A 12897-nucleotide genomic window follows, 5' to 3' on the forward strand; every position below is an offset into this window, starting at 1 on the left:
AACTTACCTTCTTTCATAACTAAGGAAAACTGTAACTATAACTATCTAGTCTTTAACTCCATCAAAGACCCCAGAAGGATATATTGTTACCTGAGTAAGAAGGAAGTGCAGTGCAAACCACTTTCAGAACTGTACATCTAGTTGCCTGGATAGTCACCCAAGTTTCTCTGGAACATTGGATCATCAATCTTCAACCTACAGGCCTCGAATATCTGGCAGACTTTCCTATGAAGCAAGAATTTTGAAGAACTGCCCTACCTACTTTGTTTTTGCAAAGTTTGGCAGTCACTTTTCTCTGTGTCCTTCATGTACAGTTTGGTATAGTATACTGTAAACAGTCAAGGCAAGGACAGTTTCTTGCCCAAATGGCTAACTTTGCCACAATAAAAGCAAACTACATATGGAGATCTGTTGATGTCCATCATCCTTTTATAACATAGACTGGTGCTGCCAGGAGCAGACATGTCTCACTGTTATGAAAAGCCCCATGTTAATAAAACATTTTACTAGCCAGGCCTTTAATCCCAGCACTCAGGAGGTAGAGGAAGGCAGATCTCCATGAATTAGAGACTAGCCCAGTCTACACTCCAAAACAAACAAACAAAAAAAGTTTTAAATGCCATAGTCTGTAGGTCCCTAAAGTGTTTGAAGATCACCTATCTATCTAAAATACATATGTTTAACCTTGAAAACATACCTAATATGACTACAAGTTTGATTATTATAAACGAATTACTAGCATGCATTTTAAATTATGCATTCCATTTTTAAATGAGCTACATAAAACACAATACCCCAAACAGGAGTAGCAGTGTACATACTGTACAACAAAAATCATTTTAAATTTCAATATTCAAAAATCCATACCACTGCAAAATATTTGAGGTTAATAGTTGTCTTTTTATCCTATATTCCTATATCCCCCTAAACAATAACAAATATCCATAACCTACCAAATGACCAAAAACCACCTACCCTACCTCTTGAGAATGTGGGCATTGTGTTCTCTAGACTGTTGTATGGGGGTGAAAGCATCTCCAGGGGACCCTGAGAAAATAGAGATAATGATCAAGTCCTGAAAAAACTAGTTGTAACATGGTTGTCCAGTCTCAGAACATTTTCATGTGAAGTGATCCATATAAACATAACCTGTCTTGTAGTTTTTCTTGGTTTATCACATCACGTTTGTAGCAAATATTTTTAGGAGGTCTCCCCCATCAAACCTGGTCTCTATTAACCTTGAAGGAATCCACACCTTTCGCTTCCTGTGAAAAGACAAGCATAATCTCTTCCGCAGTGCAATTTATTTTCTGAATTCATGTTAACGTTAAGACATCCCTAAAGTATCTAGGCTGGTCTAATTCAGGAGTCCCTGTTACAATCCCATGTCTCTCAGCAGCTGCCACTCATCAGCATCCAAAACAATTCAAAGTCAACAAAATACTATAGAGGATCCAGACTCCCTGTGTATTTTCCATCTTTTGGGGGCCTTTTCCCCTTTATGTTACTTTACTATCTTTAAAGACTTTTAAACTATTTATTTTTCCTATGACTGTCTAGCCTTTTTTTTTTTTTTTTTTTTTTTTGGTTTCCTGAGACAGGGTTTTTCTGTAGCTTTGGAGCCTGTTCTGGAACTAGCTCTTGCAGACCAGGCTGGCCTCGAACTTACAGAGATCCACCTGTCTCTGCCTCCCGAGTGCTGGGATTAAAGATGTGCGCCAGCACTGCCTGTTTTTTTTTTTTCTTTCTTAAGCCTATGCACATTTTTAAACACATTGTAACCTGCTTAGAGGTGTGTGTTTGTTTGTTTGTTTGTTTTGTCTGCATGTTTCTAGCCTTTTCTGACTGCAGGAGCCAAACCTTAAACTATTAAGCCGTTGCTAGGCTCTCTGCGGTGGCTCTGGCGGCTGGCTCTGCCCCCTCCTCGGTCTGGCTAAGTTTATAACCGGGAACCACAGTTAAGCGCCCCGGCTCTGGGAAGCTGGTGCCCACACTGTGGCAGGTGTTTCTTACTTAGCTTGCTGTTTCTCCTGATTGTGCAGCTGCTGGAGTACTCGCTGTATGGCAGAATCTCTTAAAGGAGCTGTATCCTGTTTGGGGTTTTTTGTTTGTTTTGTTGTTTTTGTTTTTTTCAGTTTTCTCAGACCCTATGTGGAAATTTGGGTTCCATGTTGAAACACCAATAAAGGCCCTGTCCTTAAAAAAGAGTGCGGCCAACTGGGTGTGGTGGTACACACTTTTAACTCCAACACTAAGGAGGCTGAAACAAGCTAATCTCTGTGAGTTTGGGGCCAACCTGGTCTACATGGTGAGCTCCAGGACACCCAGAGCTACATAGTGAGATTGTCTTAAAAAGAAAAGAATTACAGTCTGGTGGGAAAGAGTTGTATGCCCAGCACAGAAAACAAAACTGTGTTTTGAAGTTTAAAATGAATCTACAAAATGTGCAGATGAAACAGTTTCTGACGTTCTTTCGCTGAATAGCAAACGCATGGCTTCGTGAATTCCCTTTAAGCTACACACACACACACACACACACACACACACACTGGCCTATGCTGCACAAAACTACCCTGGTCACATAGCTGGAAGTATCGCAACATGAAAACTGAGCCTTAACTTTGGCTCCGTTAAGCAAGCTTGACTGAAAAGCTCTTAAAGCAATCCCCATTATGCAACCTTGAGTGGGAATTGCTTTCCTAAATCCTGTCCGATTTCACATTTTCTCTTCTTCGCCCAGGTGTGAGAGCCATAGCAGAATTTCTGGCAAAGTCTAAATCAGAAGAGACCCAGGAGGAAGTGCAGATCCTGCTGGAAGCTCTGGTCCATGGTAACCCCAAGTACCAGAATCAAGTATATAAAGGTCTCATAGCTCTGCTGCCCTGTGGGTCCCCAAAAGCCCAGCAGCTGGCCATGCAGACTCTCAGGACTGCCCAGGTAAGCCACAGCTATGCTCTGGAGTTCTGAGTCACATGATCTAGTCCAGCCGCACTTCCCACAGGCCTGAGAGCCAGAGCTCAGTCTCCCATAGGCCACTTCCCGAAGACGAAGGCGGGGCAGAGAGTTCACACCTCCCAGCAGAGTGATTTGTCCTGTTTATTTAAGGATCAGAAAGATATTGGCAGACTTCAAAGCGGTTGAGACAAGCAACAAGGATGACTAGGGAACTGAAGAAAAGATTAAAGGCATCCATTTGACAGGCAGTGTGTAAAGGAGGAGACCAGCTCTCACTCTTTATAGAAGCTCTCCCCCCACCACTTGGCTTCTGCCCTAGATCGTGAGTGAAGTCAGGTTTGGAGGACAGTGGCGTCATGACTGCTAAGGAGGGGAATGTGGTTTAGACATGGATGGTCAAAACTTTCAGAAGAGCTCCAGAAGACAGGCTGGAGGGTAGCAGACAACAAAAGGGCCTGAATGGTGGCAGTGGGAGTGGGTGCAGAGGTGGCCAAGATGGGCAGACATTTCTGAGACAGAAGGTGTAGACTAAGAACAAATATCAAGCTGGGTGGTGGCGGCACACACTTTTAATCCCCGCACTCGGGAGGCAAAGGCAGGCAGATATCTGAATTCTAGGTGAACCTGGTCTACAGAGTAAATTCCAGGACAGCCAGGACACAGAGAGACCCTGTCTCAGAAAAACAAACGAGAGAGAGAACCACTTCCTAGAACTGCTGGAGAGGCCACAGGGCCATGGAAAATTAAAGGCTGAAGCTCCGGAGAAAAGCCCAGGATGAAGACAACAGTTTGGATTTCACAAGCACTTATATAGCAAGTGAAAATGAAGTAAATAAAATTCCCCAGGAAGATGCACCAAGTCAGGGGAGAAGACGGGGTGCCTCCTGAAGCTGAGCTGGGCTGAGCTGAGCTGGGCTGAGCTGGGCTGGGAGGCTGCGTCTCAGACCTGAGGACCCTGGAGTTCACACCCAGTGCCTCCTACACCAGAACTTAGGTAGACCTTGCTTACCCTGCTTTTTGTCTTCTCAGTAGCTGGTACATGTGGCGCAGGTAAAGTCTGAAGAGGTAAAGCTAAAAGCTGAGATTCCAGAAAAGATTTCAGGATCTGTTTCTCAGGGAGAAACTTTTGTCCCTCCCGTGTCCTCCCTCCCCCACCCGAAGTCTCGGCCCTTGGTCCTGCATGTCTTAGTGGGCAGCCAGGAGACTTGGCTTAATGCAGCTTGAGCTAAAGGCTACAGTGTCAGTTCACCCCACAGCCTGGCTCTGGGGTCCTCATTTCACTTCTTCTGAGCCTAAAGAGTCACCACTTTTTCCTCTTGTCTGTCTTGTCAGGCAATCATTGGCGCGACACACCCCAGCATCGTGGACTGCGTGTTGAAGGTCCTGGGCACAATGCACCTGGAGGTCCAGTACGAAGGTAGGGAGGCCCCTGGATCACCAAAGGCAGTGAGAGGCACGTTCTCCAACGTCTCCCTCCGATCATAAAGAGATTGTTGCTGAGTGTCTGAAATGGCATTGGGAGAGGGGAAAGGCTGATCCTCAACCAGCAAGACACTCAGAAAATGGTAGTTGTATTATTTCATTTGTTTGAGCAGTCGTTAGAACAGGCTAGGTCCAGAGCTGTCTCTCATGTGATGTGGCTCTTGCCATCTGCCCTGAAACCTCTGCCTACCACCACACCCAGCTGTCTACTATTAACACCTGCACCTGTTCTAAGAGTCAGGACTGTGAATGAGTGAATGAATGAATGAATGAATCCTATCAGTGATAGATCTCCTCCAGCGTGCACAGGCCTGGGTTGAACTTCAAGCACTGAGAGAAGGAAAAAGAAAAACTAGCATGTTAGTACAGACCTCTATCCGCAGACTGAGACAAGAGAATCTCAAATTCCAGGCTAGCCTGGGCTACATAATGAGGCTGTCTCATAAGAAAATTAACAAAGAGAAAACACTCTAGGGAATGTCTTTTTTGTAAAACTAACTAACTAACTAACTAACTCAGACTAATTAATGGCATCCATCAATTTTCATTAACTGAGTCATTCGTTTTTTGAACTTCCATCGGCTGTGTCCCTTTCTCTCAAACTGATCCTAGGAGTACAAAGCCTGCAGCCGACCAGGCTGTCAGATGGTTGAGGGAGTGAATGGCGGACGTGGCTGGTGATGGCTTCTTGATTTTGTTTCTTTCCTTTTGAGACTGTTGTGCAGTCTAGGCTGGTCTTGAACGCTCTCTTCTCCTCCCTCAGCTTCCCCAAGTGCCGGGATTACAGGCATGCAGCCTCACACAAGGTCTTGAGCTCTCAATTCTATCTCCCTACTGGGATTATGAACCCATTCCACTGCAGTGACCTTAGAGGCTGTGTCCTAGACACCTGACTTGGACAATGAGGAAGTGAAACAAGGATGGACAGAGAGACAGGCACACACACGGTGGGGGGGGGGGGAGCGGGGGCTGGAATCAGGTGGACTAAGCACTCTAATGGAGAGTACCAGCAGCAGTGTTGATTTTATTCATCTGAATCCAGGAGGCAGGTGTATTGTTTGTGGACAGCTGAAAAGGAGGCAGCAGGGGCTCCATAGGCCAACAGTCTCAGGCTATTAACATCTGGGAGGCAGAAGCAGAGGTTGAGATTGATAGTTGCTGGACACACTGGTTTGAAAAGACCACAGTACTCATCCTGGTTTGCACTTGGTCCTGGAGAAGCCCTTGCTGTCCCTCTGAGCCTCACCCAGAGAAGGCTTTGCCATTTCCATGGCTCTGAGTCTCTGGGGTCCTTGACATGGCTATGCTTGTGTCAATGACACATTCACTCAGGATTTCATTTGTTCCCCACACTCCACCATGCTGGGTGGGACCCTGGTTGGTTTTTTGGTTGGTTGGTTGGTTGGTTGGTTGATTGGTTGGTTGGTTTTAGTTGGTCTTGGTCTTGAAACATAGTCCAGCCTTGCCTGGAACTCTTGATCCTCCTGCCTCTGCTTGCCACCACATCCAGATAATTACTATGATTTTTAACACCTGCACCTGTTCCAAGAGTCAGGATTGTGAATAGAAGGAAGGAAAGAAGGGAAGAAGAGAGGGAAGGAGGGAGGGAGGTGGAGAGGGAGGGAGGGAGGGAAGGAGGGAAAGAGGGAGGGAGGGAGGGAGGAGATCCAGGCACAGGATGTGGCTCATCTCTGCTCTACTGTCTGGACAGTTGAGGCCACAGCTGGGGCTACAGCGAGCCCAGTGAAGATCAGGATCCTGGGTTCTTTTCCTTTGGACCCGGCACCAGGATGGCTCCACACAGTGTTCATTATCATCCTGTTTGCACTTCATATTTGGATATATTATTCATCATGAATGATTATTGCATCAATTTTCCTTTTTGCGAATATTATTTTAAAATAATGATTATTCTGATTCCAACGTTTTTTGCCCTCTCTGCTTATTTTTATATCTGAAGAAAGTCTTGGTCTTGGGGCTAATTCACGGGGCTGAAGTCATTGGGAGTAGGACTCAGCTGGGCCATCAATTGCAGCACTTAACATGTAGTCTTTGTGGGAACTGTTGGTTTCTCATGGCTTGGTGTGGGGGGTCTCATGAAAGGGGTATCAAAGAACATCATGCAAGAAATCCAGGGTGAATCTGGATGGCCTTTTGTGGCCAAGTCTCCTAAATAGCATAACATCGTGACCTATAGGAATTCACAGACCCTAGGGGCTGGAGAGATGCTCAGCGTTGGAGAGCACTGCCCGCTCTTCCAAAGGACCCAGGTTCAGTTCCCAGCACCCATGTGGCAGCTCACAACTGCCTGAGACTCCAGGTTCAGGGGATCTGACACTTTCACACAGACATACATACAGACAAACCATGAATACACATGAAATAAATAAATAAACACTTATGGGACCAAATGACCCCACACCTCAGGAGGGAAAAGGTCAAATGATATTGTGGTTTGTTCTTAAAACCACCACGGTGAGAGTTGCTGGATCTGGGAGGTGACATTCCATTAACAAGTGTGACAAACTTCTCTCCCTTTTCCTCCCTCAGTAGCACAGTTTAAAAAAAGGTTTAGTGTCTGTGTGTGTGTGTGTGTGTGTGTGTGTGTGTGTGTAGTGTGCGTGTGCATTATTGTGGATGTTCACAGAGGTCAGAAGAGGAACATTGGATCCCCTGGGGCTGGAGCCTGAGTCAGTTGTGAGACAGCCAGTATGGGGGCTGGAACTGAACTCCAGGTTTCTGAAAGAGTTCTAAATGGCCAAGCCATCCCTGCCCTGGTATCTTAATGTGTTAATACAGTTTCCTGAAGTTCAAAGTAGCATGGGAGGTTCTTGTGCCGTCTTCATTGGTGTGAATGCCCCGGGGTGGGGTGGGGATGAAACAAGGCTGTGGTCAGGGCCGCCTTAGCCTGCTTCAGGAGTTCTGGCTCCTGTGCCTGACCCACTTCACTCAGAAGGATAAAAAGCAGGCAAGGGAGGTGCTGACACCTAAGTTCACTGGCACTAAAGGTGTAGAATTTTGTTCAATGACCTTCCACTTAAGAATGCCAACATCAGAACTAAGAAAGGACTTCTCCAAAGCGGTCCTGCCTGGAATTTATCTCCATGTATAACTGCTTTGAAGAGAAAAATGTCACTTTCCTCTCGGGAAAGATTGCTGTTCCAGGAGTTGGTGACAAGAGAGGACTTATCACAACTAGCAGTTTATAGAGAGAAAATTCAGTGTGTCCCGTCCCTAGGGTAGACAGTAGAGGCTGCACAGCGTGAGGCCGGCCTCCTGAGTGAAACAGTGAGACCCTCGCAGAACAACAAACAAAACAGAAAACAGGGCTGGTGAGTTGGCTCCGTAGGTAAGGACACATGCCACCAGGCTTGTCAGCCTGAGTTCCATCCCCAGTGTCCACATGGAAGGACAGCGCTGTCTCCTACAAGATGTCCTTTGTCCTCCACCGCACACTGTGGCATGTGCACAACACAAACACACACAATAAATCAGTTTTTATTTTCATTTTATTTCATTTTGAAGATAGTGTCTCACTTTGTAGTCCTAGAACTCACACAGTCTGCCTGTCTTTGTTTCTCAAGATTAATCTCAAGATTAAAACCACATGGAAATAAATGTAAATCAATTTTTTTTCATTTTATGATATGGGTGTTTTGCCTGTACATATGTTTGGAGCCAGTGGAGGCCAAAAGAGGGCACTGGATCCCACTGGAACTGGATTTACAGACGATTGTAAGTAGCCCTGTGGGTGCTGGTAGCTGAACCCAGGACTTCTGAAAGAGCAATGAGTGCTCTTAACAGCTGAGTCTCTCCAGTACCTTACAAAAACTGAGAGAAGTTAATGAGCTCAATCAGGATTCTTAAGAGGAGGGAGGTGTGACTCAGTGGTACCTTGTTCTCTAGCATTGTGAAAAAGAAAAGTAATATATGCTTTATCCCAGTACTCGGGAGGCAGAGGCAGGTGAGTGGATCTTTGTGAGTTTGAAGCCAAACTGGCTCACCTAGTGAGCTCTAGGACAGTCGGGGCTACACAGTGAGACCCTGCCTCAAAGCTAAAATTTTTAAAAAGGGAAAAAAAGAATAAAAGAAAAAAAGGAGAAAGGGGCATAAAACCATGAATGTCTTTTACAAATAACCCCCTAAGTGCTGCCTTAGGGACACAACATCAAATGTATCCCTTGGTTAGGAGCACTAATTCACTGTCACTGACTTTGTCAGATCCATGCTGGCCAAAAGTCAGTGGACAAATGACCAACTTGCTGGATGACAATTCACCAAATCACTGATTTCCTGAAGACACGTGTCCTTCAAGTGTTTGTGCAAGGTTTAGCAGTTCATATTGGTGGCAGACCCAAGAGACCCTTCCTCAGCGCCCCCTTTCTGCCTTGTGCTGGCCCTTCCTCCATGTCTATGGCCCTGACACCCTCATACTAGCTGCCCAAGAATGGGCAGTCAAAGCCATGCAGATGGCGACATCTCCCTGCCCTTGTCCCCTGCCACCAAACAAAGCAGAGACAAATGGTATTTGAACTGTGGTATAAAACTGCAAAAGCTGTTAAATCTGTTTGTCTGTATTGGGTATCTATTTCTATAATAAAAAACATCCCTAAAATGTAGTGAGAGACGGTAAAGCTCTCACTCTGTAGCCCAGGCTTGCCCTTGAACTCACTATGTAGCCCAGGCTGACCTCAAACCCTTGATCCTATGGCGTCAGCTTCCAGAATGCTGGGATTACAAGTCTGTGCCACCACATCTGGCTAGTAAGAATTTCTTAGTGTTTATGGGTCAGGAATCTGACAAGAGCTTCGCTGAGCACTTAGTTTCTTCCTTTTTAAAAACTAATTTACTGGGGCTGGAGAGATGGCTCAGTGGTTAAGAGCACTGCCTGCTCTTCCAAAGGTCCCCAGTTCAATTCCCAGCAACCACATGGTGGCTCACACCATCTGTAATGAGATCTGGTGCCCTCTTCTGGCCTGCAGGCATACATGCAGACAGAATATTGAGAATACTGTATACATAATAAATAAATAAATCTTTAAAAAAAAGAGAGAGAGAAAAGAGGGCGGGGAGAACTGAGTTGCCCACGTGTCCTCTGAGTGTAACACTCATGCTGTGGTACATGTACCTCCATACTCACACATCATACACACACAGTAAATACATACAAAATTTTTAAAACTTGGTAGGCATATTTGAAAACTGCCATACTATCTAATGAAAACTCTGAGCCAGGGCATGGTGATGGTATGTGTAATCCCAGTGCTGAGGCAGGAAAATGGAGAGTTCAGCAGGGCTACATGGTATGATACTGTCCTCCCCCCCCCCCCCGCCCACTCCCCCGTGGGTTTTTGAAACAAAGTCTCTCTATATATCTTTGGCTGTCCTGGAACTCACTATGTAGACCAGACTTGTCTCAAACTAACGGAGATCTGCCTACCTCTGTCTCCGACTGCCAGAAGTAAAGGCATGTGTCACTATGCCTGGTCAAATGACGCTGTCTTATGAAAGACTAAATCCTTGAAAAAGTAACAAATAAGTTCATCATAGGGCTGGAGAGATAGCTCAGAGGTTAAGAGCACTGACTGTTCTACCAGAGGTCCTGAGTTCAATTCCCAGCAGCCACATGGTGGCTTACAGCCATCTGTAATGAGATCTGGCGCCCTCATCTGGTGTCTTCTGGCTACATGCAGAAAGAATGCTGTATACATAATTAATAAATCTTAAAAAATAAGTTTATTATAAAATGACTATTTATTAATTTTGAAAACATGGTCATTTGGAGGATAAAAACCTTACCTATTGACCTGATAACTGGAATTCACTAGAGGTGTTAATTAAATGGCCCCATGTCCTATAATGAAGGTGATGGGGTGGCTGGTACGTCAGTTCCAAAGTACAACAGCGATATTAATGGTTGAGAAGCCCCTGCACCAACACAGCAGGACTCTCGAGAAACCTCAGATAAAGAGAAAAAACTCTCCAAGCTGTCCTCTAACCTACACACACAAACCTACACACACACACACACACACACACACACACACACACACAATGTAGTTAAGATGTTAACATTTTAAAACCCTACTTAATGTGTAAGCATGTGAGTGTGTGCATGTGTGAGAGAGAGTGTGTTGAGTGTCAAGGCTTGGCAGCAAGCACCTCTACCTCTGGGTCATTTCTCAGGCTCCAAAACCTACTGATTTATAAACAAGTGCCTCACTTCACCCAGTAATATCAGCACAGAGACTGGGTCGCTTAGTTAGCATTGAAGAGTTTTGTTATATGGTTATCCAGAGTCTAGGGAGAAATCCCAAGGCCAGCTTGTTTCCAGTCTCCGCAGTGATGTGACTCAGTGCACATCACAGGCTCGCTGGACTGGCCCAGAGGAGAAAGCTGGGGAGGTGACTCAGTGATGAAGAACAGTTGCTGCTCTTGCAGGGGACCCAGGTTGGGTCGCACATGCCAGCACACCACTGTACCTGGAGCACTGCATATATAAAGGTGAAATCCTCAAACTTATAGAATAAGAATGAGTTAAAAGCAAAAACAAGAAAGCTTGCCTAGAAGAGCAGACAGCATGGTGTGGCTCTCAGGCTCACAACCGTAATCCAACATTCAGGAAGTAGAGACAGGATGAATGTCAGGAGGTCAAGGCCAGCCTGAGCTACAATGACCCTGTCTTCAAACAAACTGGTAAGGTCGGTAATTTAAGGTCGTCCTTAACTACATAGCAAGCTTGAGTACAGCCTGGCTGCAGGAGACCTGAGAGAGAGAACATGTCACCATAACTCCAGCCCATCAACACTTAGGTCACTTTATTAGCTCATAGTGTTAATATGGCGTTGGTTTTTCTGGCCTTTAAGATAATAATGAAGTATCTAGGAGCACACATCTTTACTGCCAGCACTCAGGAGGCAGAGGCAGGAGGAGGATCTCTGAGTTGAAGGACAGCCTGCTCTATGTAGCAAGCTCCAGGACAGCCAGGACTACACACAGAGACCCTGTCTCCAAATTAATTAATTAATTAATTAACAATAATGATAATGAATTTTTGTTTGTGTTTTGCTACATCATCCAGGATGACCTTGAACTCCTAGACTCAAGTGACCCACTTGTCTCAGCTCCTCTCAACTCGGTCCATAAACTTACTACATCCTGCTGGACTTTACAGTTGTGTGGGTGTGTGTGAGTGTGTGTGCTTGCATGCTTGTGTGCGTGCATGAGCTCGCATGTGTATCCACTTGTGTGCAGATGCGTACGGAGGTCAGAGGTTGATATCACACGTCATCCTCCACCATTCTTCTTCCATACTGAGGTCTCTCCCTGACCTGTGACTCAGCAGTGTGAGCTGGGATAGCCAGCTTGCCCCTGGGATCCCCGTCTCTGGCTCCCTAGTGCTGACAGCACAGTCCGGCCACCATGCCAGCCCAGCATTTACCTGGGTGCTGTGGACCTGAACTCTAGTTCTCAGGCTTCCTTGCCAAGCGCTTTAGCTGCAGTTCCTCTCCTGCCCTTTAGTACATGTATGTATTTGTGTATTATTTACAGGGAATGCATACATACTACAAGGTTGTAAAGGTCAGAGGACAGCTAACAGAACTTTTGTCCCTACACCATGTGGTCCTTGGGGTCATACTCAGCTAGTAAGCTTGGCTTCAGGTGCCTTTGTCCACTGAACCATCCATCTCATCAGTCTCCCCAACACTAAAAAAATAATTTTCTAAAAGTATTTTTAGTTGGGCATTGTGGCATATTCCTGTAATTCCAAATGAAGGAGGCTGTAACAGGAGGATTGCTATAAGTTCAAGGCCAGCTTGATCTACATAAAACAGCAAAGACTCTGTGTCTAATAAATGATTAATCAATCAAGCCATTAATCAGTCAATTTTGGTGTTTCAACATTAGTCTTTGATTATGATGCAGCAAAAGGTTAGTGAACTAATCTACTTTTAGTATCAGCATCAGTATTTGGATAGGACGTAGTTAACAGGATAGCAGAACACACGCGAATCACAGAACTGAACCGCCAAGCACATCACCTGGAAAATTTATATTGACGCGCGCTTCCTCAAGACAACCAGGAGGTGGCAGTCTTGTCTAGACATGCAGAGTAAACTGGCACCCTGGTTTCCCAAGACTCTAGGAGCAGAGAAGTCCTCTGCAGCCTTGGAAGGAGCTGCATGTGAGCAAACGTTTAGATTTATTCCGCTCACTGTAAAGGCTTCTTCATCTTGGCCTGTAAAATGATTATATTTATAGACATATTCGTATTTATAGACAGATTAACAGAAACAAAATCTTATTACTTCCCTAAACACAGATTCTACAGAGGAGGCTAAACTGCATAGCTGAACTTTGCATAGAGTTAAACAAAAACATCGAGGCTTCCATTGTAGGGGAACAGGAAGTGAGTGCCGGTTCCGGGAGCTTGAGGGGAGGAGACACGAACCAAGGGTT

General features: G+C 45.4%; 1 protein-coding gene across 5 annotated transcripts in view; it reads left to right on the forward strand.

Moving 5' to 3' along the window:
* Armh1 (armadillo like helical domain containing 1) overlaps positions 1 to 12897 on the forward strand; it is a 46558-nt gene that overhangs the window by 25436 nt on the left and 8225 nt on the right. For all 5 annotated transcript variants that reach the window (XR_015737515.1, XM_087904684.1, XM_087904683.1 and 2 more), the window contains 2 exons: positions 2741 to 2937; positions 4288 to 4372. Coding sequence is in view for 4 of the 5 variants with exons in the window: in XM_087904684.1 (XP_087760810.1) it covers positions 2741 to 2937; positions 4288 to 4372 (282 nt within the window). In the remaining variant the exon portion in view is untranslated. The remainder of the gene's footprint in view (positions 1 to 2740; positions 2938 to 4287; positions 4373 to 12897) is intronic.

This window comes from Myodes glareolus, chromosome 3, assembly GCF_982192425.1.
Source record: "Myodes glareolus chromosome 3, mMyoGla1.1, whole genome shotgun sequence".
NCBI lineage: Eukaryota > Metazoa > Chordata > Mammalia > Rodentia > Cricetidae > Myodes > Myodes glareolus.